This window comes from Mytilus galloprovincialis, chromosome 6, assembly GCF_965363235.1.
Source record: "Mytilus galloprovincialis chromosome 6, xbMytGall1.hap1.1, whole genome shotgun sequence".
Taxonomy (NCBI): domain Eukaryota; kingdom Metazoa; phylum Mollusca; class Bivalvia; order Mytilida; family Mytilidae; genus Mytilus; species Mytilus galloprovincialis.
This window is the reverse complement of record NC_134843.1, coordinates 59204677-59229614: the sequence shown is the minus strand read 5'-3', so window position 1 is coordinate 59229614 and position 24938 is coordinate 59204677. Positions and strand designations below refer to the sequence as shown.

General features: G+C 31.5%; 1 protein-coding gene across 2 annotated transcripts in view; it reads left to right on the top strand.

Moving 5' to 3' along the window:
- Nucleotides 1-23175, top strand: part of LOC143079996 (uncharacterized) — a 28927-nt gene extending 5752 nt beyond the window's left edge. For both annotated transcript variants that reach the window (XM_076255639.1, XM_076255638.1), the window contains exons 2-13: nucleotides 2532-2597; nucleotides 3321-3659; nucleotides 4993-5250; nucleotides 8379-8636; nucleotides 11681-11935; nucleotides 12893-13183; nucleotides 15942-16049; nucleotides 16823-16907; nucleotides 17660-17739; nucleotides 18365-18407; nucleotides 19288-19370; nucleotides 22380-23175. In XM_076255639.1, the coding sequence (XP_076111754.1) occupies nucleotides 2543-2597; nucleotides 3321-3659; nucleotides 4993-5250; nucleotides 8379-8636; nucleotides 11681-11935; nucleotides 12893-13183; nucleotides 15942-16049; nucleotides 16823-16907; nucleotides 17660-17739; nucleotides 18365-18407; nucleotides 19288-19370; nucleotides 22380-22510 (1986 nt within the window). In that variant the 5' untranslated portion in view covers nucleotides 2532-2542 and the 3' untranslated portion in view covers nucleotides 22511-23175. The remainder of the gene's footprint in view (nucleotides 1-2531; nucleotides 2598-3320; nucleotides 3660-4992; nucleotides 5251-8378; nucleotides 8637-11680; nucleotides 11936-12892; nucleotides 13184-15941; nucleotides 16050-16822; nucleotides 16908-17659; nucleotides 17740-18364; nucleotides 18408-19287; nucleotides 19371-22379) is intronic.
- Nucleotides 23176-24938: the final 1763 nt, after the last annotated feature.

Sequence of the window (24938 nt, the reverse complement as noted above, 5' to 3'; positions counted from 1 at the left end):
AAAATCACCTGTTAACTTATAATTTGATTTTAGAACAATTGTTTATACATTTTGAAATTTCTAGACCATCGGTGCAACTTCATCAAACTTATTATGTACTGTACTTTTAATCTTATCGAATATGTTGTCACAATACACCCCTACTTCTACCGGATAATGGCCACTATTATTTATTTATTTAATGAAAGGTGTGATGTAGATACATTACGATAATAGATTTGTTAAATATCTATTTTTATATATACAAACTTTTAATCTATTAGTTCCTTCTTCCTAGTTTGTTGCACGATTTTTCAAATTTATTCAAAACACTTCACCATGTTCATGGAAGAAAATGACTTTTCATTAACAATTGAAATCATGATATATGATCAATTAGATCGTGAGTTATGAATAACCGATTCTGTAAATATGCAAATATTTAAAAGTCCTATATGAATACCTTGCTGTAAAAATCGTGCAATTAATGTTTATTCGTTGTATAGGTAAAAAGATGACACACCCAAATTAAAGGTAAAATGTCTTATTTAAATGGATTTCTGTATGTGTACTTTATATTTCTAAATGAATTAGTCATGTTTTCCTCCCGTCATGTTGTATTATTGTAGATCAGTGTCTTTCAAAAATAATTATGTGCACCATAAAGCCATATTATTAATTCATTATTGACTGACTGTCTACATAGTTTGTAACAAGACGTTATAAAGTGTTGTGCCTTATCATAAGGAGCTTTCAATAACTATAATAAAAGAAGTCAAACAAAACGGTTACCATGATAACCCGCGATTTCCCCGCGATTTCCCCCTTTAAAATGGCCAAGCACAAACCAAAAAACAAAAATAGGACGACAATGATTTCTCAAATTAAAATGTTCACTAATTAGATGTTGGATGTGTACTGATTGATAATTTAGTCTTAGATGCATGCTTGTTTTTTAGTTGTTAGTGGCTTTGAACTATCTGTCAGTAACTGCGATTACTCTCAGATTTTTACTTAAGTGTTTATTTATTTTTTGGATGTACAAGTACCCCACCACGTCCACTTGTATTTGTAATACATTTTGTATTTGTATTTTTATCTATCTGATGAATTGATCTTTTTTCAACTGATATTTATAATTTGTTCTTATGTTTTACTGTTACACCACTGTCCCAGGTTAGGGGTAGGGTTGGGATTCCGCTTACATGTTTAACCCCGCCACATTCTGTATGTGAAGCCTGTTATTCAGTGGTGGTCGTTTGTTTATATGTTGCATATTTGTTTTCCATTCATGTTAGTATACTCGTTTGAATTGTTTAACATTGTCATTTCGGGATTTTTTATAGCTGGCTATGCTCATTGCTGAAGGCCGTTCGATGACCTACAGTTGTTAATTTCTGTGTTATTTTGTCTCTTGTGGAGAGTTGTCTCATTGACAATCATACTCAATCTTCTTTTTTATAGTTATGAATTATTGTGTCTTGTCATAAAAAGGAGTTATGAATAGTTATTATTAAAGACGTCAAACAAAACCATGAGAATCCCCAATTCCCCGCCTTTTAAAAAATGCCAAGCACAAACCAAAAACAAACAAAAAGGACAACTATGATTTTTCGAATTAAAATGTGCATTATTTCGATGTTGGATGTGTACTGAATGATAATTTAGTACATGGTTTTTTATTAGTTGTTAGTGGCTTTGAACTAACTGCCAGTATTTCGGTTAGGTCTTTGATACATTGCCATATTTACAAATGACACACCTTTACCAGATCTGAACTATGCGGTATGGGCTTTGCTCATTGTTAAAGGTCGTATCAGTGACATATATAGTTATTAATTCTGTGTCATTTGGTTTCTTGTAGACAGTTGTCTATTTGGCAATCATACCACATCTCCTCTTTTCATAATCACATGACCGATATGTTGATATCTGACCTTAACCTCATTTTAACTAACCAGTGTTTAGGTTATAATTTCGGATTGAAATCTGTTTCATTGTAACTGGAAAGGTGTCATGATCACTCTGTAAAGGACAATATTATGAGTGCGTCTTACATATGGTATTGGGTTTTTTCCGAAACATGCTCATTGTGCGAAATATTTAATAGAAAGTATTGTCTAAGTGACATACATGTTTTATGTCCCTTGTTGTACATATTGTAGTAGTATACGAAACGATTTTAACTATAAAGCATGGTAATATTCAACTATATTTTCTACTCCAGGAGTGGCTTAATTACGTTAGCTGTACATGTATGTGGCAAATCTTTTCGGCATTCTGGTGCCCCAATTCTCTTTAACTTTGTAGTTTATTTTGTTTTTTAACTCATTTATTCGAACACCACTGTCTTTTATAAAACGAAACGCACGTCTAACGTAAGTTTATACGACTGATAATATTGATGATTATTTAAAGGAAGTACTAAATACCAAAATTTTAAAAAAAATACCATACATTTTTCAAAGCTGTATAATCATATTAACAGTACATGTATATGTACTAGTTTTACCGCACCAAAAAATGAGTATACGCTATAATTTCGCTTGTAGATTGGCAGTAAATGATGAAGATGTTTGGTGTCTTATTGTCTGTTGTGATTGTCTGCATAATGAAAGGTAAGCTTGTCGTAACTGAGAAATTCAATATGTTTATGTTTACTAAGTATGTTAGTTATTGGATACATTTTTTATATGCATTGAATACTAATTTTTAACTGGTTAATTGGGATTTAGTTTGTCAAACATGTCATTCATTAAGATTATGGTATAGAACGACTAATTCAAAGCTTTTTATGTTAAATTGTGCAATTTCAAGCATTAATTGCTACTTGAACTTAATTTCAAACAAAGTGGCATGTATTTTCATGTCAAAACTATACTTTATCCTTGTGCTGAAAAAGTCAACATACCTTTAATTGCATATTAGAGCGTACTGGTTATGGTACAAAATATGTACTTCTGATCTGAAAAACAAGTCAAATGTGTACTCCTGTGAAAAAATTATATTCTTTTTATTATTAAAAAACATTTCAACAATAGTTCTACAGTGATCCAAAGTCCATAAGCATCCAGTTGATACCTAATTAAATTATCAAAATCTTTCACTTATAATTGACAAAGATACAGAAAACAACGTTAAAACATGTATTTAAAATCTGTCATATGACGTCTACGCTTGCGCGTACGTCCCATAGCATCAATTGTCAATTGTCAATTGATGCCATGTAAGAAAGTGACGTTATCCAATCAAAATGAACGTTACAAACGTTTTTGCATTAGAATTACCATTGGTTTTGTTCAAATGTTTTAATCGCATATTTCAATGTTTAATTTTTGTAGGACATGTATCGTGTAGAAACCTTACAGCCTCACCGAATTATTTGCATGGTGGAACACAACTGACATTAACATGTGATGTAGGTGATTCAATTATAAACGGAACAGCAACGTTCCGCAGTAACTCTGGAAGTTTAGGCAGCATTAAGCATGATATTAACAATTGTTATGTGAATTCCTCTTCTACTCCCTGTCCATCAACGTGTTCATGTGATGAAAATAACAATCTAATGATATGGAAATACACACCATCATCCACACCTTCTTCTGACCAGATCTTCTATTGTGATTTTATTGGTGATAGTGGTTCATTCACTACAAGTACAACAGTGAAACGGGCTGGTATGTTTATTTAAAGTTGTATAATTATAACAATACTGTTTTACTTACTTAACAAACATCAAAGTTCAAAGTTGCATAACTAAAGACGACTATTGCATCCTATTGGCTACTCGTTTTGGTAAATTTATATATAATTGCTAGTACATGTATGTGAATACCTCTTGCGATATATTTTACGAGTCTTATAGTTGACGAATATGATTAAGTACCAAAATGGTTATCGTTAGAATAGTGTGTACAACTTCGCCCAAGTAATATTATACTTTAAAAAAAAATATACTTACATAATTAATATTACTTATTTTGTTTACTGTGTAATATTTCTACAAACAAACAAATCACCGTCGTATTAAGTGTATTAGGTAAAAGAAGTAAACATCACCATCATGATCATTATAAAAAAAAATATAAAAATTTCGTTTTCATTGCGAAACATTATGTACGTTTCATATGTGTTTATAATATACCACATACATGAACTATAAGGCGGATACATGTATTTAACAAATTTGATCTATAATAATAAAAAAAAAAAACTTTTCGTTTCCAGTGACCGTCTTGTTCATTACACAATGGTTTTTGTCATTTGCTACAGGGAGGTGAAGACTATTTGTATATACACCCACATCTGAACCTCATTTTGACAGGAAATTCATCGTGAAATCAGATGTAAACAAATAAACAAAATGTAAAAAATATCTTCATTTGGTACAAAACTGTGTGACTTAAGTTTTAAATTATTTAATAGGCTACAGTCTGCTAAGAGTTTCTGAAGATTTTTCTGTCTTATATTGTACATGACTGTAACATAAATATATATATAAAAAAATCAAGTATTAGCAAACGTCCTTTATCTGACTCAATTGTGTAGATCAGTTGTCGTATATTCTTGCGATGCATGTCCTCTTAACAATCAAATGTATGACCCCAGACTCACATTTTCCTGACGTTACTTTTGAAAGAGTTGATTCACATGGTAGGTAGAGAATAGAGCATTCTATACAAGAGATTCTCATCCTGTCAACGCACGGGTTTATTGTTCTCTTTTGTGGCGCTTTATTTTACTTCATATATATAATGGGAGTTCGAATGTGGTATGCATGTATGAAACGCACTAAAAAAACAACAAATAGTATAAACAACACATGAATATACTAGTACATTCTAACTAAAATTTAAAATTTAATAAAATGAACACTCATTATAAGTCGATAATCAGAATATAATTTTAGAATACATTTTTATATTTATGCACCATACATAAAATATAGAGTTAAGACCCAATTGGCTGCAAATATGTCAAAGCATTACAACTCTTGTTTGTTTGTTTCAGTAATACCATTACCAACGTTATCACCATCGACATCATCTTACACTGTGACAATTGGGGGAGAACTACCAAAAATAAAATGCACAGAGGCGTGTTGGCCATCTTGCGATGTCAAATGGATTGGACCAAACGAATTTGTTGTTAATAGTGACAGTTTAAAACTGACTAAAATCCAAAAGACAAATTCTGGACAGTATCGATGTCTAGTGAAAAATGTGGTAGGGTACAACAACACTCAATTAATCACAGTTAACGTGCAGTGTAAGTTAAGTATAATATATTGAAATAAAAAAAGAAGATAACTAATTTTTACATGTTTTAAAGAAAGTAATGTCATGAATGTATAGAACATATTAAGTTAATATCCATACGGTCTGTATTTCAAATTCCATTTCATAAGGTGCAATGTCGAAGTTCATGTATAATTATTACCCGTTGTTATAGAAAATTCTGAATACGCCTATTGAATGGTACCCTTCTATCCGCTATACATCTTTGTCATTCTTACTCAGTGAAAATACACTGACCCCTGGACAACAGGTTTTTTTATTCCCAATTCATAAAGGGAACGATGCATCCGATCTTAATAACTATCGAGGAATTACAATTTCTGATTCATTTGGGAAGCCTTTTAATAAGATACTTGATACACGTCTTTGTAAATTCTTAGATAGACACCATATCATTGATGATAGCCAAATTGGGTTTACCAGAAAAAAACATGATCATCTGACCACATGTTCATTCTAAAATCTATTATATTGTAATACAAAAGAAGGTAGAGTGTTTGCCTGCTTTGTTGATTTCAAAAAGGCTTTTGAATCTTAAATGCTGTCATTCACCCAGGGATAAAACTAAAGCTATATGATATATAGTTAAGAAAAGGGTAACAGATCTCTTTAAAACTAAAGTTGGAGTAAAACAGGGAGACAATTTGAGTCCAATTTTGTTCAAAATTTTCATAAATGAACGTCCTGATTGTTTTAAAAGTTCCCCGAATCCAACTGTTGTTAATTCACGACCAGTCCATTCTTTGCTATATATGCTGGTGATATTGTCATTTTTTCAACTTCTGCAAAAGAAATTCAGAGTAAACTTGATGTATTATAATAAGGACTTATTGTTCAGATTGGTGTTTGCAAATTAATTCCATTAAAACCAAGGTGCTTGTATTTAACAAGGCAGGTAGACATATCAAACATGATTTTTATTTTAATAACATACTTATTGATTGTGCTCAACGTTGTAAATATTTAGGAATTACTTTTAGTGCATCTGGATATTTTTCCTTCATTCAGAGAGAATTGTATAGTGAGGCGTTAAAAACCTACCATAAGCTACGCAAGGACTTTCTGTCACTGAATACAAGTTTAAAAATAAGGCCTTCATGTATATCTCTGTACGGTTGTACCTTACGGTTTATGAGAATGAAGATTATATATATTATGTAATTATCATACAATTAAACCTTTTCTCTTATATATTACTTTAATTTGGGGATATTTCAACCCTTTAAAAAAAAATAATCTATAACTATACATCAGGCTTATCCGAAGCTTCTTTCAGAAAGACTCCACATTAAATTTTGTAAACATTTACTTGGTTTTACCAAAAGAGCAACACATTTTGCTACTCTTTCTGAACTCGGTAGATTCCCTCTGCATTTTGACATTGCAAAGTCTATGATCAGAAACCGGAACAGGCTTGAAAATTTGGGACCATCTTTCCACTACTAGAGAAGGCATATTTAGAGTCAAAACTACTACACGAGTCAAATATTCCTTCATGGTATGGATCCTTAAACTTCTTTCTAAAGAATATTAAAGGGGTTAGCAATTTATATTGTTTACTATATGCTGATGATAATGGTTTTTTTTTTTAACTTCAGCAAAAGGACTTCAGTAAACAATATTCATACATAGCTTGTAGCCATGATAATATTTAAAAGATAGAACTTTAGGCTTCAACTCAGCGTGCTTTTCTTTTAAATCTGAATACATTCATACAATATAAACATACACATTATTTTCAACGTGCATATGTATGTGATAGTTGCCGCAGTACATTTAGTTCTACCTTGTAATATTATCCTGGCTACAAACTACTAATATTTGATTCAACGCGTGCAGCAGTGTAAAATATATACCAACACCATTCATACTTTCCAGTGATTTAGATATCAACAAACCCAACGATCAACCAGCGGCTTAAACAACTTATTTTGTCATATTATCATAGCTTAAATGTACAGTAAACAAGACACTTAAATATATAATCAATATTGTTATCATTAAACAATAGAAAAACAAATAACGAAAAATAAAATTATTTTGTTTTATTTTCCTTGTTTAAAGCTAAATTACTAACCCAATGAAAATAGAATGTTTGAAAATTATTGTAAGGTGCAACGTTGATGCAAATCGCGCCTAAGGGTTGTTAAAAAAAACGGATCAAAGTTTACGTCTTTTGTCTTTTTTGTTTGTTTTTGTTTAATGACGTTTTGTCAAAAATGATTTGCCAGCAACCCATAAAATTTAGGTCGAAAACAACATGATATCGGACATAACTTCAATTTCAAGAAAGAAATAATTGTTACTGAAAGAGTTGAAGTAGTATTCTTTTTTTACTTTTTCATGCTAAAATTGAGAATGGAAATGGGGAATGTGCCAAAGATACAACAACCCGAACAAAAAGCAGAAAACAGCCGACGAGCTCCAATAGGTCTTCATCACAGCGAGAAAATCCTGCACCCGGAGGATTTCTTCAACTGCATGGTCACTTAACAAAAATGTGTACTAGTTCAGTCATACTAAACTTTGAAACATATGAATGACCTACAATTAAAAACCATACAAGATTAACAAAGAAAGGCCAGATGCTCCTGATTTGGGACAGGCGAAAAAATGCGGCGGGGTCACACATGCTTTGGGAGATATCAACCCTCCCCTTTACCTCTATAGGCAATGTAGAAAAACAAACGCACAGCAATACATGTGTACGTACATTAAAACTTAGTTAAAAAGAAGACCGTGAGTCCGATGTCAGAATAGATAACAATAGAAACTAAGTAGAATGACAATAACACATACATTTACAAAGGACTACTAGCAGTTACTGACATACCAGCTCCAGACCTTAAGACCTAGTATGTTTATGTCTATATTTTGAAAGTTAGACATTCAGTTTATTATATTTTCAAAATACTCGTCTAGCATAAGGTCGTATGTTTCATCCCCCTCCCCCCCCCCCACCCCCCACCCCCCCCCCCCCCCCCCCCCGCGATCGTAACTTGCACATACAGTTCTTATGAATTGGCTATGATTCTTGAAATGAGATTTAATATTCATAAAGACAAATCAAACTTAACTTGTCTATACAATGCATTATAGATGGTCCGGATAATATGGCACTTTATCCAGCTGATACAATTATTAAAAGAAGAGAAGGCAGTTCTATTGGACCTCTAAACTGTTCGGCTGATTGTGAACCAGTATGTAACTTTGAGTGGATATACCCTGATGGCAAAAAAGTAGTTGGTAATATTTTGCCACAACACATTCTACAAAAGAAAAACGATGGTCAGTACAAGTGTAAGGCTTCCAATAAGATTGGAACTGATGAGAAAATAGTTACAGTTACTGTTACTTGTAAGTATTTTATGTAAGAGTTAAAAAAAAAGTTGCAGCTTAATTATGTTAACGACAAAATGTTCCGCGCTGTCAAGATTATAATGATCAATACTATGGCAAGCCGTTCTCGTCAAAACTATGTTTAAACCCTTTTTTCGAAAAAAATACACACTGAGAATTAAAAACCTAAAATAACACACTGAGAAATCGAAATTACACACTGAGATTTAAAAAAATAAAAAACACACACTGAGAATTCAAAATTACACACTGAGATTTTAAAAAGACACACTGAGATGAAATAAATTGAAAAACACACACTGAGAATTGTTAATTACACACTGAGATTTCAAAAATACGCACTGAGACTAATATGCAAATTACTAATGAATATTCATGAGATGAATAATTCAACAGATTTATATCTTGATCTCAAGAACTCTTGTCATTATAATGAAATGCGATTCCTTCAACCAACATTCGTAGTAAATTTCAAGACTTAACATCGCTCATATTCATAAGTTTGTTGCCTATAATTCAGATCATTACTACCAGTAATTAAACATGTTTCCCTTTTCAAAGTCTTCCAACTGTTTCCCTGATTTCGCTAGTTAATCTTTTATATTTTTGTTACGTTTATATGCTATAATAGACACTTGAGTAAAAATTTCACTGCATTCTTTTGCAGATTGTTCCAATGTTTTCTTATAATTTTAATAAAGTTTTTCACATTTGGTTATATTTTGTAATAAGAGTAAGTGGGTATTTTTCTTGTTCTTGTATTTCTAAAGTTTTTTTAATTGATAATTTGGAACCAAATCGAAGGACTAACGAGTTCTGTCCCCTTGTTGTTTTAAGCTTGTAATAGATTCAGATTAAGTATGCTAATTAGATATGTGCGCATAAAAAGTGCGCACAAATCTCAGTGTGCAATTTTAAATTCTCAGTGTGTAATTTTAAATTCTCAGTGTGTAATTTCAAATTCTCAGTGTGTGTTTTCAGTTTATTTATTCTCAGTGTGTCTTTTTGAAATCTCAGTGTGTAATTTTCAATTCTCAGTGTGTAATTTTCAATTCTCAGTGTGTAATTTTCAATTCTCAGTGTGCGTTTTTCATTTTTGTAATCTCAGTGCGTCTTTATGAAATCTCAGTGTGTAATTTTTAATTCTCAGTGTGTAATTTTCAATTCTCAGTGTGTAATTCTCAATTCTCAATGTGCGTTTTGAAGTTTTTAAATCTCAGTGTGCTTTGTTGTAATTCTTAGTGTGTAAATTTTTCGAAAAATGGTTTAAACATAGTTTTGACGAGAACGGCTTGCCATACAATACTTTAAATACTTTCAACTGAAGTTTTAGTGGAACATTGCGAAGTATGGTCTAAATGGATGTTTAAATCCTATAGAGAATGGTCGGTGGTATCCCAGTATGATAATCATTAATATTTTATGCTTAAACAGCTACGTCAGTTTGTTAGTCAAATTAAATAGATAAAAATCAAAAACATACAAAAAGCATCGAAGAGATGAAAAAATGCAAAGGGGATGAAATACTTTATTTCTTATGCAGCAAAAATACTGCAATCTGATTGGTTGACTACCCCGGTGTAAATAACACCCCACCCTTGTTCACCCGGGGATAAATAAAATTTTGCAAAAAAAAAAAAATAAATAAATAAAATTTTGCCAAAATAAAGAAAAATAGAAAATTTAGAAAAAAAAAATATTAAGAAAATGCTAAAAAAAAAAAAAAAAAAAAAATTAAAAAAAATTAAAAAAAATATTAAGTTTTTTTTATTTTTTTGTTAACTCAAAAGAACACAAAAATTTTCAGAATTTTTCCAAAAATAAAGTAAAAAAAAAAATTTGACAATTTGCAGCAACATGGACATTGAAAAAATATTACGCTGGAAAATTTTTATCACCATTTTTACAATTTTACATCCTGATTTTAAAATGAGTAAAGGAATTGTTCATAAGAAATAAATTCGTTATCTTGGTGTAATCAGGGGTGTACGGAATTTTACACCGTTGTTGAAAATTCATACACCCATTCAGCTGCGCCTCAGGGTGTATGAATTTTCAACAACGGTGTAAAATTCTGTACACCCCTGATTACACCAAGATAACTAATATTACTATTATTTAAAAAAGATTTACAAAACTTGATGACAGCCTCTCTAATTTCACTTTAAAGATAAAACATGTATCTAGAATTGCTTTTCAGTACTAAAGTAATGGGATAAAGTTTTAGGGTTTGTAACATTCTTATCCTTGGGGACTAAAATGCTTTCATCAAATGTATCAACACAGTGATAGTAATAACTTTCATGAAAGAAGATGCGCATTTTGACAAACGATGTCTCTTTAGTGATACATATCATGATATTAAAATAATTGAAAATCTAAATGCAAATACTAACATTAATTTGTTAAAGATTACACAAATATGACAGAAAGAAGACACACACGGATAATGACATTGTGCTATGCGTGAAGAAGATGCATACTTAAATAAAATTAACAGAAAATTTCAATAAAATAATATCCGTATTGGCATGTCCGCGCCGAAGGATGGTACTATAAAAACCAATTGTAATTCCTGCACCAAATGCTATGATTTATGTACTCGAGTAATCACTATTATCTACCTAGACTTCACTCCAAATACAATATATTATTGGATCTGTAAGAGATATGCACTCTACCGGTTGGGGGGAAACAAAACATAAGACAACTTTCCACCAGAAACCAAATGTGTAAGGTAGAAACTATATAAAATTGAGAATGAAAATGGGGAGTATGTCAAAGAGAAAACATCTTGACCAGAGAGCAGAAAACAGCAGAAGTCTATACATCTCCTTTTGGTTTTCGAGAATAAGCCGACTCAATAGTAAGCCATATGATACCCCGACATGAGACAAATCAAACAATACAAAAGACAAAAACTAACGACAGGATCTATTTAAAATTACTTAAGTGTAAACATTGATGAACAACAACAGACGACACTTAATGAATAACAGACCTCTAGGATTTTTTATTATATATTTTTAAACTATTTTCAGATCCACCAGAAAACATAAGATTATCACCTGCAGGTAACGAGTTTGTTGCAAATGAATTTAGTAACTTCAACTATGTGACATGCTTGGCTGATTGTGTACCAAGTTGCACATACCAGTGGACTGGCCCAACAAGTTCGTCAACAAACCAGTTACAGATAAATAGCATACGAAGAACAGCGGCTGGATCTTACAAATGTACTGTACGAAACGAAATTGGTACTGATGTCTCGTCAAATATCAATGTTATAGTTTATAGTAAGTTTCAGTTCTCGTCTAATAAGAGTTAAGAGATGTGGTGTGATTTAAACAAATTGGACAACTCCTCAACAAAGACATTGTTTTGTGAACTGCATCCGCTAAAATCTAGGCATTTTGATTATCAAGCTATATATTTTTTTTGTATTACAAAGGTGGAGTGTGTTATCCCTCGATATTTGCGATAAACAAAATTGCTGAAATATGCATTGAATATAAACCTTGCTCGAATTCATAAATGTATAACATTTTTAAACATTTTTCCGGTAAAAAACATATGAGATGGGAACGATATATTTTTTCTATGTTGCAGACATTTGGTACGCCTAGAAGCTAATTGGACGAAACCATGCAGGATCGTCTCAAAAAGAGCTTTATAGTTATAACATATTAATACCTATGTTTTACATAAGATACGGAATAATACTGATCAGGTCGGAAATTTTATGTACTCCCCTAACTTACAATATGTGTAAATAGTTTTTTTTTAGCTTTTAGACAATACTTGTTATTCATTGTTGATCTGTTTGTAAACTGAATACAGTGATTTACGTTGAATACACAAAAGCATAAACAGTGGATAATTGATTAAAACGCTTACTTTTACTCCCTCTGTCAAAAATAGAAGGAAAAACATGTCCCCTACATCTTCAAACACCATAAACATTTAAGCTTCGATTAGGCACGAGTAGCAAAAAAGATATAAGGAAACGTCAATATGACGGCTACTGTATAATACAAGATGTATAAACATATTACCTCTGTCCTCAGCATGTCGTATTCGTCAATTTGAATCAATGATTGTCAAATAAAAACTCATGAAAAGCTTTTGCATACGAATCTTATACTTTTAATAGTATGTGAAATGTACAAATGAATAAATGGTAATTTATTAAAAAAAAAAGAGTCGTAAATGAGTAAATGCTTGATTTTAGTTTATATATATATATATTTCAGCTAGACCGACACAAGTTAACAAAATGACAGTGGTGTGTACGGGTGCGACGACAGCGTCAATTGCTTGGATTCCAGATAAGACAGTAGTTCCTGGTGAAAATTTTACAGTGAAATACAAAACAAACAGCGGACAAATACAACTATTCCCTTTTAAAGAACCGTCAACTAAGGATGACATATATTTGCTACAAGTAGACAGTCTCGCCCCATCTACAAAGTATACATTTACATTGGAATCCAAAAATGGTTTAGGACGAGCTGAATCGAATGAGTACACATGCACAACTATGGGTGCGTGTATATAAATTATTCACACTGTGTAGATACAGAAAGATGTGGTATGAGTGTCAATAATACAACTCTCCATCCAAGTATCAATTTATAAAAGTAAACGATTATAGGTCAAGGTACGACCTATTTTACTTATAAGGAATATTTGGGGGGCGAATAGAAAACAAAAATATATAATTCAATTCTTTATTACTTTAAGCACATTATTACATGAATTATCAGTGCAATAAATACATTTATTGTATAACAATATAATATTTCCAACAGAAAGTAACCAAAAGTTAGCGTGCAATAAATTCTATTATTGCACTAGTGCAATAAATCTTCAAAATTCATGACGTCATCAATGACAAAATATTAGTTTAAACCAATTTTTACTTTCAAATATTATATTGCTATACAATAAAAGGGTTATTGCATGAATATTGGGGAATATTGTCCCTCGTAGAACATATATTGCACTCGCAAGCTCGTGCAATATAAAATTCTACTCGGGACAATATTCCCCAATATTCATGCAATAACCCTATAATACATTTTTATAACACAACATGACATAATACATCAGAGAAGCAAATACATATCAATTATTGACCAATAACAGTTCGGTCCTATGATTAAGTCCATTTAACAAGAATTTACACAATTTTCGAAAATCTTTTACATTTTAAGTGCTGAGAAGTTGCACTAATTTGAACGACGACGGACGTCTATAATGATAAGGTTTAATAAACTGTCTCCTTAAGTCTCTATAGCATCACATTGTAAAACAAAATGGAATTCATCTTCAGTGATATTTAAGTACAAAAAGTACACTTTCTATCTAATATCTAATATCTAATATAAAATAGTATACGTATACGTATCCTGTATCCTGCATTTATTGCAAAACGGATGCATTAAAATAATTTTTACGTTAACTGAAGTTTTAAGGAATATTTGGGGGGCGAATAGAAAACAAAAATATATAATTCAATTCTTTATTACTTTAAGCACATTATTACATGAATTATCAGTGCAATAAATACATTTATTGTATAACAATATAATATTTCCAACAGAAAGTAACCAAAAGTTAGCGTGCAATAAATTCTATTATTGCACTAGTGCAATAAATCTTCAAAATTCATGACGTCATCAATGACAAAATATTAGTTTAAACCAATTTTTACTTTCAAATATTATATTGCTATACAATAAAAGGGTTATTGCATGAATATTGGGGAATATTGTCCCTCGTAGAACATATATTGCACTCGCAAGCTCGTGCAATATAAAATTCTACTCGGGACAATATTCCCCAATATTCATGCAATAACCCTATAATACATTTTTATAACACAACATGACATAATACATCAGAGAAGCAAATACATATCAATTATTGACCAATAACAGTTCGGTCCTATGATTAAGTCCATTTAACAAGAATTTACACAATTTTCGAAAATCTTTTACATTTTAAGTGCTGAGAAGTTGCACTAATTTGAACGACGACGGACGTCTATAATGATAAGGTTTAATAAACTGTCTCCTTAAGTCTCTATAGCATCACATTGTAAAACAAAATGGAATTCATCTTCAGTGATATTTAAGTACAAAAAGTACACTTTCTATCTAATATCTAATATCTAATATAAAATAGTATACGTATACGTATCCTGTATCCTGCATTTATTGCAAAACGGATGCATTAAAATAATTTTTACGTTAACTGAAGTTTTATAATAACTTTGCGGTCCCCATTAAAATATTGTGGATTTTATGGAACAGAAACGTATGTTAAATAAAGGTATATGTTTTCAAACGTATATTTACCATGCACTTAAATCACTACCGGTAAATTATAAAGCCTATTACATATTCAAACCTAAGAGTAAGCTTACTAGCTTTTGCAAAAATAATTTTTTTAACATCCATGTACTTTAACATTTTAGCCTTATATAATCTTATCCGTTTGGTTCATCACTTTAGCGTGCTATACCATTGTACTTTAGCAAACAAACAACCATCGCACTTTAGCGTGAGACACCATCTCACTTTAGCGTAGACCATCGCATTTTAGCATGAACATCGCACTTTAGAGTCCTACATATATATTATAATTTATATAAATAAATAGTTACCTTTTTGATTGAATTTGTTTCTATTGTGTGCCACTGAGTGACTTTATCAAGAATGCAAATAGAAATATTGTCAGTTCTTGTTGAGATGCAAGCGGTTGTACACTTTTCCGCAACTTAAAATTCAAGCAGATTGCTTATCTGGCTAATAAGAAGTAAACAACTTTGGTCAGATGTTTGCATTTGCCATACGTCTTCGCCTTGAGCATGTTGAGACGTTTACAATGCCACGAAAATAATAGGTATCCTTATTTTTGACCAACGAAAGCTATATTGCGGATCAATTTATAATGCTTAGAAAAGGTTCGAGTTAATACTTTCATTAACAAATCATTATAAAAGATGATGGTTACAATTATAAGAAATAAAATGTTAGACGCTTAAAATTTCAGAAGAAAATACGATTTTTTATATATATATTTTGTTCAAAAATCTTTCTTTTTCTGTGCTGTCACATGACCAATTATTGAACATATTTCAAAAAGCAATATTTACCTAGTTTTAAAATATTTCATAATATTCATACATTCAAATATTACTGTAACAGAAAATACAATACTTTACTGTTCAGCAAATAACAATCAACCAATTATTCGATAATCCTCAATACATAATGTTCTAATTGCTGTTTTTAGCTGCATCAGAGGAGTCTGGAGTTAGTGGTGCTTTAATAGGAGGAGTTGTATTGATATCAATTGCGCTACTGCTAATCATAATAGTCATTGCGTTGATTTTACTACGCAGTAAGTAGAACGTTATGACGTTTAAATAGACAACTTGCATTGAAGACCCATTGGTGGCCTTCTGCTGTTGTCTGCTCTATGGTCGGGTTGTTGTCTCTTTGAAACATCCCATCTTTCCATTCTTAATTTTAACTTGCTTTTTTCAAAGGAATTAAAGTGCACCTCACCAAACAAACCTAAACTGCACCATCTTGAAAAGCAATAAATTAAGTAAAGACTGTAACAAGAATGTTTTTATCAGTTTTTCATTTTTCATACTATTTCTTGATATGTGCTGGCGAAAATGAATACTTTTAAGAAGACATATTACATACAACGAGGATAACCACATACCCCTAGTGGAAAATAAAAGTCAAAACCATGGACACAACTGTCAAATTCACAAACAAGAAAGGAATACGCAACATAAAGTTAATAAAAAAATAAGTGACTATCTCACATGATCCTGACGGTTCAGCAGTTCCTCCTTTACTAGTGACAACACCTTGGTCATGTGTCGGTACTTGGTAACGATCCAAACGATAAAAAGAAATAATCAATTACACAACGAGTTTCAAGTTTAAACGCAATTCAGAATATAATATGCCTTTGAGGCCATGGTGTATGCAAACACTATTTAGCCAACGAGGTTATATAATGCGTTTGAACGCTTATTTGCCAAGTTGATTAAATTAAGAATACTATATAAAAAACAAAAAAAAAATCATCAAAAACTGTATGTATAGCCTTTATATCAGTGTTTGAAGGTCAAGTGGAATTAATTTTCTTTTTAGAGTTTAGAATACTCACAACTGATCTTTCAAGTCCCCCCTGTGGATGTCCAAATTGTATAACGACGTGCATCCAAAGAATTGCAAGGTATGTTAAAGGTTTTCACGAAAATATACATTAACATCTTGTATCAATTCCTGTTATTGTGGTGGTCAACTCATGCCACCAGATTGTCAGTAGTTTCGTAAAATCTTGTCGACTTTTTATTTTTAAGTCTAACTTGAGTAAAATGTTGACACTTAACGATGGTGGCGATATCCAGATCAAAAGTCAATAATAAATTTACCATGGCAAACAAAGAAAAAAAACTAACAAGACAAAAAACAACAAATAGAAACTAAATACTGAACAGGATGAACCTGACCAACAACCAGAGTGACGTCCGTGCTTCAAAAGGGTAAGCAGATCCAACTCTATATGTAAATTTAACTTTAACTAGAATATATACAATATAATCAGAACTAGGCTTTTTAACACATATATTTAGTTCACTATTAGTCATTTGAAACAACTGTCAGATAGTTTAGGTCAGCAAACGTTTTATTAAACCTGAATTTTAAATTGTAGTTTTTTTCATTAACTTATACTGGTGCGACTGAACTCTGATTAAGTTGAAACGACTGACGCTAAACTCATGGTTTCTTTAATCGAATGTTGAACTTCAATGTATATTCTAGTAAATACAAAAGAAGGCGACGATACATGTACGTATATACATTGTCTTGATTTAGGAAATTAAGAGCTGAAACAGTATGAAGTTTTCACGGAAAAAAATGACATATGATAGTGACAAATCTTTATATAACTGTAACTTTAGTTCTGCTTATTTCCTATTGTAGGTTATCAAAGAAAGATGAAGGTCCATATATGAATACAGTACACACAAACTATGTAAACACTACCATCAATGGACCACAAGGTAAAATCAGTGTAAAACACAATTTATTTATCAATTCATTGTGGCATGTTACAAAAATTATAACCTTCAACAGCTTACATGACCAAAATGTATACACTTTTCACAGTAATTTAATATTAAATGCCTTAATATTAACTGGTTTATTACAATATCCTCTATGTAAGTCATACTTGTTTGTGGGTTTTGTTTGAAAAGGCAGTGTAAAAATATTCCAAAACAAATTATTGTTTGTAGTGAATTATAACACGTACAATTTTACATACATCGAATATCAGTTATTGCATTATTGTACAGGAAAACAATGAGGGAAAATAACACTATATTAAAGTTGTGATTCTCTGATTTTACTTTGCATCAGTAACGCTTAAAGCTAAATAATTAAAAGTCAAGGATGTATAAGAGTCGAACCTGTTAAAGCGCTTTATCATTCCATTTGATATTATTCAAATTATTTAAGGTCAAATCAAAATATTCTATGTAATGTATTGGGTAACGAGAGTAAGTTGTTTCGATTCGCTTCAATGTGATGCTCCTTCTTTTGGAAAGTCCATTGCTATTCTATAAATTAAGAAGTCGCACAAATACTAGAGATATATCTTTGAACATTGCATATATTTTATTGTAGAGGGCAATGTCAATACAGAAGTCACAAATGATGACAATGGAAGGTATACTATAACTAAGTTAATCTGTTATTAAGATGGAATATTTGAACGGAATTAATATCATATATAAAAAAAATGCGTGTTTATCTATAGTTGACAAATAGTGTTCCAAAATATAGTATATGATGGGGAACATACCATAAACTATAAATAATTTGTCAAATTAGCTGTCAATTTTTCATTTTAATTTCTAGTTTAGATTGATCATTTAAACACCATTTCGGTCTGTTTTATCAGACAAGAATATAAACTAAGATAATGTCGTTTTAATGCCACTGAGTTCACGACATATTAAATGTATGCAAATAAATTCAAAAGATGACGACATAAGCATATACAGTTTATCATATAGCATTTAACTTTGAAAATAAAACGACTCCATTTAGTAAGCTGTAAAAAGCCTCGACATGACAACATGAAAAACAATTTATCAAACACTACCATCATGACTTATTAAAAAACAATTAACAAAAAAAAATATATAACAGACAGCAACAAACAACAACCACTTTATTACTTGCTCTGGCTTAGGACAGGCTAGTATAGACTGTGTCGATGTTGGGAAAATTTGTTAGCGCTCTTCAATCATCCAACATGACATAATTAGAAAAAGAAATATATCCAGCATCACCAAAAAAAAAATAAAAAATATTTTGACTAAGATTTTTTTCTCTGAATATCGCTTATAGACCTCATACTTTATTTAAGACCCTTTTGACTTGTTCTGGTTCGAATTTCAATGATGACTCTTTCGTAAAGCACGGCAGGGGTAAACACATATAATTAATAATGAATATGGGGTTAATATATAATAAGTTTGTATTGATCTGTATTATTTTAAGATCTTTCTCGGTTACTATTATAATAATAATTACATTTTCAGCGATAAGCCTTATGATGATCTTGTCAGAAGAACTTCGAACTCCTCGGAAAAACCATACGATAACTTACACATGTCTCCAACAGGTAAATAGCATATTCGCTGCATTTTAAACAATGCTTCATGTGCTTTGTCTTCCAAAATTGATAATGAAGATGTATATAATCGAGAAACATGTATCCAGTACATTGTAACAAGCATTAATCATTTAGAGTATTTTGTGGGAAGTTGATTACCACTCGATTGTTGTTATGCGTCATTGAGAAATGGTCGATATATAATAAAAGCATGAATGAGAGACAAAAGATATCAAAGTGACATTCCAATCCATAACTAGAAAATAAGCCAAAATTGTCATGTCGAAAAAAAAAGAAACGTGATACACAGATATTCCATAAAGATCAATCAACTCGTGGTATCGTCTGTAAAATAAACGAAGGGATGATTTCAACTTCAACATTTGGAACTCTTGGTTTAATAGCTTGTGAGCAGAAACTCGCATGATGGAAACTCCAGCCCTGTAATACAGAATCATCTTAGAGATATGTACTCCATATGCAGGCGCTGCATGAATGTTGCTACTGGTGGACTGTTAGTCCCCGAGGGTATCACCAGCCCAGTAGCCAGTACTCCGGTACTGGCATGAAAATACGGATTTTTTGTGTTATTAAATTTGCTGTTACAAAATGTTAAAAAATATTATAAATTAAGGAATGTATCTCCCTCATGCAAAGCTCTGATTCCTTTCACGGATTTGGCTATACTTTTTGGAACTTTTGGATTATAGCTCTACATCTTTTATATAAGCTTTGGATTTTACATATTTTGGCCACGAGCATCACTGAAGAGACATTATTTGTCGAAATGCGCATCTGGTGCAGAAAAATTGGTACCGTTAATGTTATTACTACCACTGGGTCGATGCCTCTGCTGGTGGACTGTAAGTCCCCGAGGGTATCACCAGCCCAGTAGCCAGTACTCCGGTACTGGCATGAAAATACGGATTTTTTGTGTTATTAAATTTGCTGTTACAAAATGTTAAAAAATATTATAAATTAAGGAATGTATCTCCCTCATGCAAAGCTCTGATTCCTTTCACGGATTTGGCTATACTTTTTTGAACTTTTGGATTATAGCTCTACATCTTTTATATAAGCTTTGGATTTTACATATTTTGGCCACGAGCATCACTGAAGAGACATTATTTGTCGAAATGCGCATCTGGTGCAGAAAAATTGGTACCGTTAATGTTATTACTACCACTGGGTCGATGCCTCTGCTGGTGGACTGTTAGTCCCCGAGGGTATCACCAGCCCAGTAGCCAGTACTCCGGTACTGGCATGAAAATACTGATTTTTTGTGTTATTAAATTTGCTGTTACAAAATGTTAAAAAATATTATAAATTAAGGAATGTATCTCCCTCATGCAAAGCTCTGATTCCTTTCACGGATTTGGCTATACTTTTTTGGAACTTTTGGATTATAGCTCTACATCTTTTATATAAGCTTTGGATTTTACATATTTTGGCCACGAGCATCACTGAAGAGATATTATTTGTCGAAATGCGCATTTGGTGCAGAAAAATTGGTACCGTTAATGTTATTGCTACATATAAAAAATTACATATAAATTCACAAATGGCATGCTAAAATATTTTTTTTTGTATTTTTTTTTAACCGACCCTTATTGTCAATTATAAGATGTAAGTCAACTTATGAGGCACACTTGACCGTATCTAGGGCATCCGTAAGTTCAAGTTTAGTCATACATAGAAAAGATAATGAAAGAAAATATATAAAAATAATTTTCAATAATCAAAGTTTTAATTACACGATACACCTTGTTCAACCAAAAAGTAAAACCTGCATTAAGCTCCAACCCCAAACCCTACGGGCAGCAAAAACAGAATGACAGGCGGATGCTGATACCTGAAAATGAAAGTCTCTGCTAGCATTATCGAAGATGCATAAAAATGAGTTTTTGACGAGCCTGCCACATTTGTCGCAGAAAACGCGACATAGGGATAGTGATCCGGTGGCGGCTACGGTGGGGATGGCGGCGGCAGCGGCGGTGTCGTTAGCTCACTTCGTAAAAGCTTTATATTTTAGAAGGTGAAAGGCCTGGATGTTTCATACTATGTATAAAGATACCTTATGTTACGAAGTTTTTGTCTGTCCTTGACCTCAGTTTCATGGTTCAGTGACTATGCAAAAAAAGTTAAGAATTTTGTTTGTAATAATAATTTCTTACTTAAATGAGTAATATGATAACTATATTTGGTATGTGCGTACCTTGCAAAGTCCTCAATGGAATTTGAGGTGTACTTGTCCAACCGGCAGATTTCATTTGACGTTGACCTCATTATCATGGTTCAGTGGTTATAGTTAAGTTTATGAGTTTTGTTTTTGTTTTTCTAATACTAAATGCAATAGGTCATTTTATATTTGGTGCATAAATTAACTTTATGGTGTACATGTTAGTTATATGAACTACTTTGTAATAAATAAAACATCTGTGTTTATATTCTTTCATAATTATTAATGTAAAACAAATAAAGACCGTGTTTCGAACATTTAAATATTTGAAGTCCGTTTCTCATGTTTGATATTTTAAGAAGTATCGCGTCATTGAATACGTGCGAATTCGTCGATAATTCAAAATTTGCAACAATAAGTACTTGCAAAACATAAAACATACAGCAATTTTCTCTTTTAAATATTGGTAAAATAAGAGAATGTGCACTAAATACACGAACGTAGGACAAACATCGATTCAGAACCAAACGATGTCCTCTGGCATAGTATGAAACATGTACTTTGAGAACAGTATGGGCTATTGAGAGCCTGTTGTATGATGAATCCCAAAAGATACATGTAGCTAAACTATGTTTACAATTCGTTTTTATCCATTATCTAAACTTGTATCAATCAATAATGTAAACCACTAGATAATATTTTTATGTAACGGATATTAGTATAACAAATTTAAAGTGAACCTTCATGCGAAACTATTACTATGTAAAAAGGACAACATTTGTATTTAATTTTTTTAAAGAATATGTGTCTGTAAGTAATTTGTTATGTTTTGATTTCAGGTACACAAAATGATTCATCGTCACATTATGCTAATTATGAAAATGTGAAAAAAATGAAGAAGAAAAACGAAAAAGTTGCACTGAAACCTCCTCCAGTGAAACAGAAGCCAAAAAAGAAATTAAACAGTTAACCTAAACTAACGTTTTATATTAGTATACAGTGCAATACTATTGATGTTTATGTTGAAAGCCAAGGAAAAGTATGGAAAAAGTTCCCAATTGAACTTTGATGAAATGAATTAAGAAATTAACGAGAAACTAATGTGCTAACTTTTCTGGCAATGTTGATATTAAATATAATAGTTTGCCACTATTTTACGGTTCCTTTTGGTAAAAACGACCCGTATTGTATCTCGTATTTTTACAACGTTACCCCAGCTTTCAAATTTTATTGATTTGCATGTTATTCAAGCGCTTTGGAAACATGATTTTATATTAATTACTTTTTGGTGTTTAAATCCAATCCTACACAATCTTGATTTGTTGCATTTAGTTTCAGCAATGAAACCATCAAGTTTGAGAAATCACAGATATATAACTTTTCGACGTTTGTATCAAACTTTGATCAAACATTCTCTAAGGAAAATACCAAAGAGAAAAGATAAAGAATTTTATATCCGCATTGATAACAGTGATAATGCGCAGTTTAGGTCAGAAATATAACGACATTGTTTTTTTAATTGATTTGATAAAAATACAAAATGAAGTCTTATATCTCACTCCCAACAAAAGCTCTGCATAAGGTTCCTTTAAGTTAAACTGTGTATTTAATTTTGCATAAATGATCGATATAAAAACTATTTTTGTTAAGCTTTAATTAAGTGTAATCAACAGCCTTACAAAGAAAGAAATGTTATTAATTTGAGAGAACTTATAGCAAAATGTATTTTATGCTATTTCTAGTATCTATATATGGATGGGATGATATCAAAATTATAGTTGGACATTGCGTGTAGCCTATGCCCGTTTCCTTACATATAAATATGGAAGTGTTAGACCACGTTGAAATTGTTGACATACTAACAGTATGTTCATTAGATCAAGTTTATTCTATGTGATCGTTTAAAAACTATGTAATGTACTTTAAGTCAAAGGGTAACAATGATTCTACACTAGTTACCATGTCTTACTGCATATACACTGTATATGGTCATTGCAAACATTTACATATTATATGAATAAATAGAATTATTTGTGAACTAAGGATCAGGTCCAACTCGAGTTGATATATGATAGTCCATGTTTCGTAAGGGGAATCAAAAAGAAGGACAACCGTACATCCAAAAGTGGGTGGTGTTTTTCCAGACCCTTCATTACGGCCATCAATTCTGTCTGGTTAGTTATTTACCATCTGAGACAAGTCATCTCTTTTTACAAACTCAAAATTCCTTAAAAGTAAGTAAATACTTGAATTTAAGAAATGAAAAAAATCTCAGAAAAAAAATAATGGGATATAAGGAGGAAGACATCATTGAGATTTAAAAGAAAAACTCATCAAAGATTCAGGCTGATAATTTTGCATTACATCTACAAAAGACATCAATGTCACTCGAATAAACAAAATGAAACTAAGTACGGAGTTGAAGAGCATTAAGAACCTAACATTCAAGAAGATTTTGTCAAATAAATCCCGGCTTTTCCATAGAACAGACTCCTTGACTTGACATAAGAAAATAAACATTTTCTTTATGAAAGTAGTTCTAGAGAATTGATCGTCCGTATGTATTGAATATGTTTTGTATGCATGCATGTACATAGACGTTTGAATGCTTTTCATCTTGATATTATTGTTACATTTGGTTTTTTTATTCATTAAAAAATTATGAAAGTATATTTATGTTTTCTGTTGTTATCAGTTTAAAATGAATATAAAAAAAAAACTGGCAAGAAGAAGTATATGTCTGACATGTTAAGATTGTGAAGGCAACAATTGTTGTTTTTTTTATTTACCTATATCGAATGTCATGAACTCGAGACATTCAGAATATGGAGATACAAATCTAGGTATCAAAATTTTGAGGGAATCGCAATAACTCTTATAGGAATTGCAATAACAGAGTTGACGTCTTTTATATCTTATCATAATGGATAGTATAATCTATTTTATCTGGGTATTTTATTTGAGTTACCTGCATCTGCACTTCTAATTAAACCGGTTTTTTACAAAGAAATTTTAAAACTATTTTAAAAAATTTACAAGATTAGTTCAACTTTCATGTATTGGAATGTTTTGTGGTTTTCGTATAAAAAGAAGATGTGGTATGATTGCCAATGAGACAACTGTCCACAAGAGACACAGACATTAACAACTATAGGTCACCGTGCGGCCTTTAACAATGAGCAAAGCCCATACCGCATAGTCAGCTATAAAAGGCCCCGATATGACAATGTAAACAATTCAAACGAGAAAACTAACGGCCTTATTTATATAAAAAAAAAATGAATGAAAAACAAATATGTAACACATAAACAAACGACAACGACTGAATTACAGGCTCCTGACTTGGGACAGGCACATTCATTGTGGTTGTCGTGTATTGTTGTGGTTCATAGGCGTTC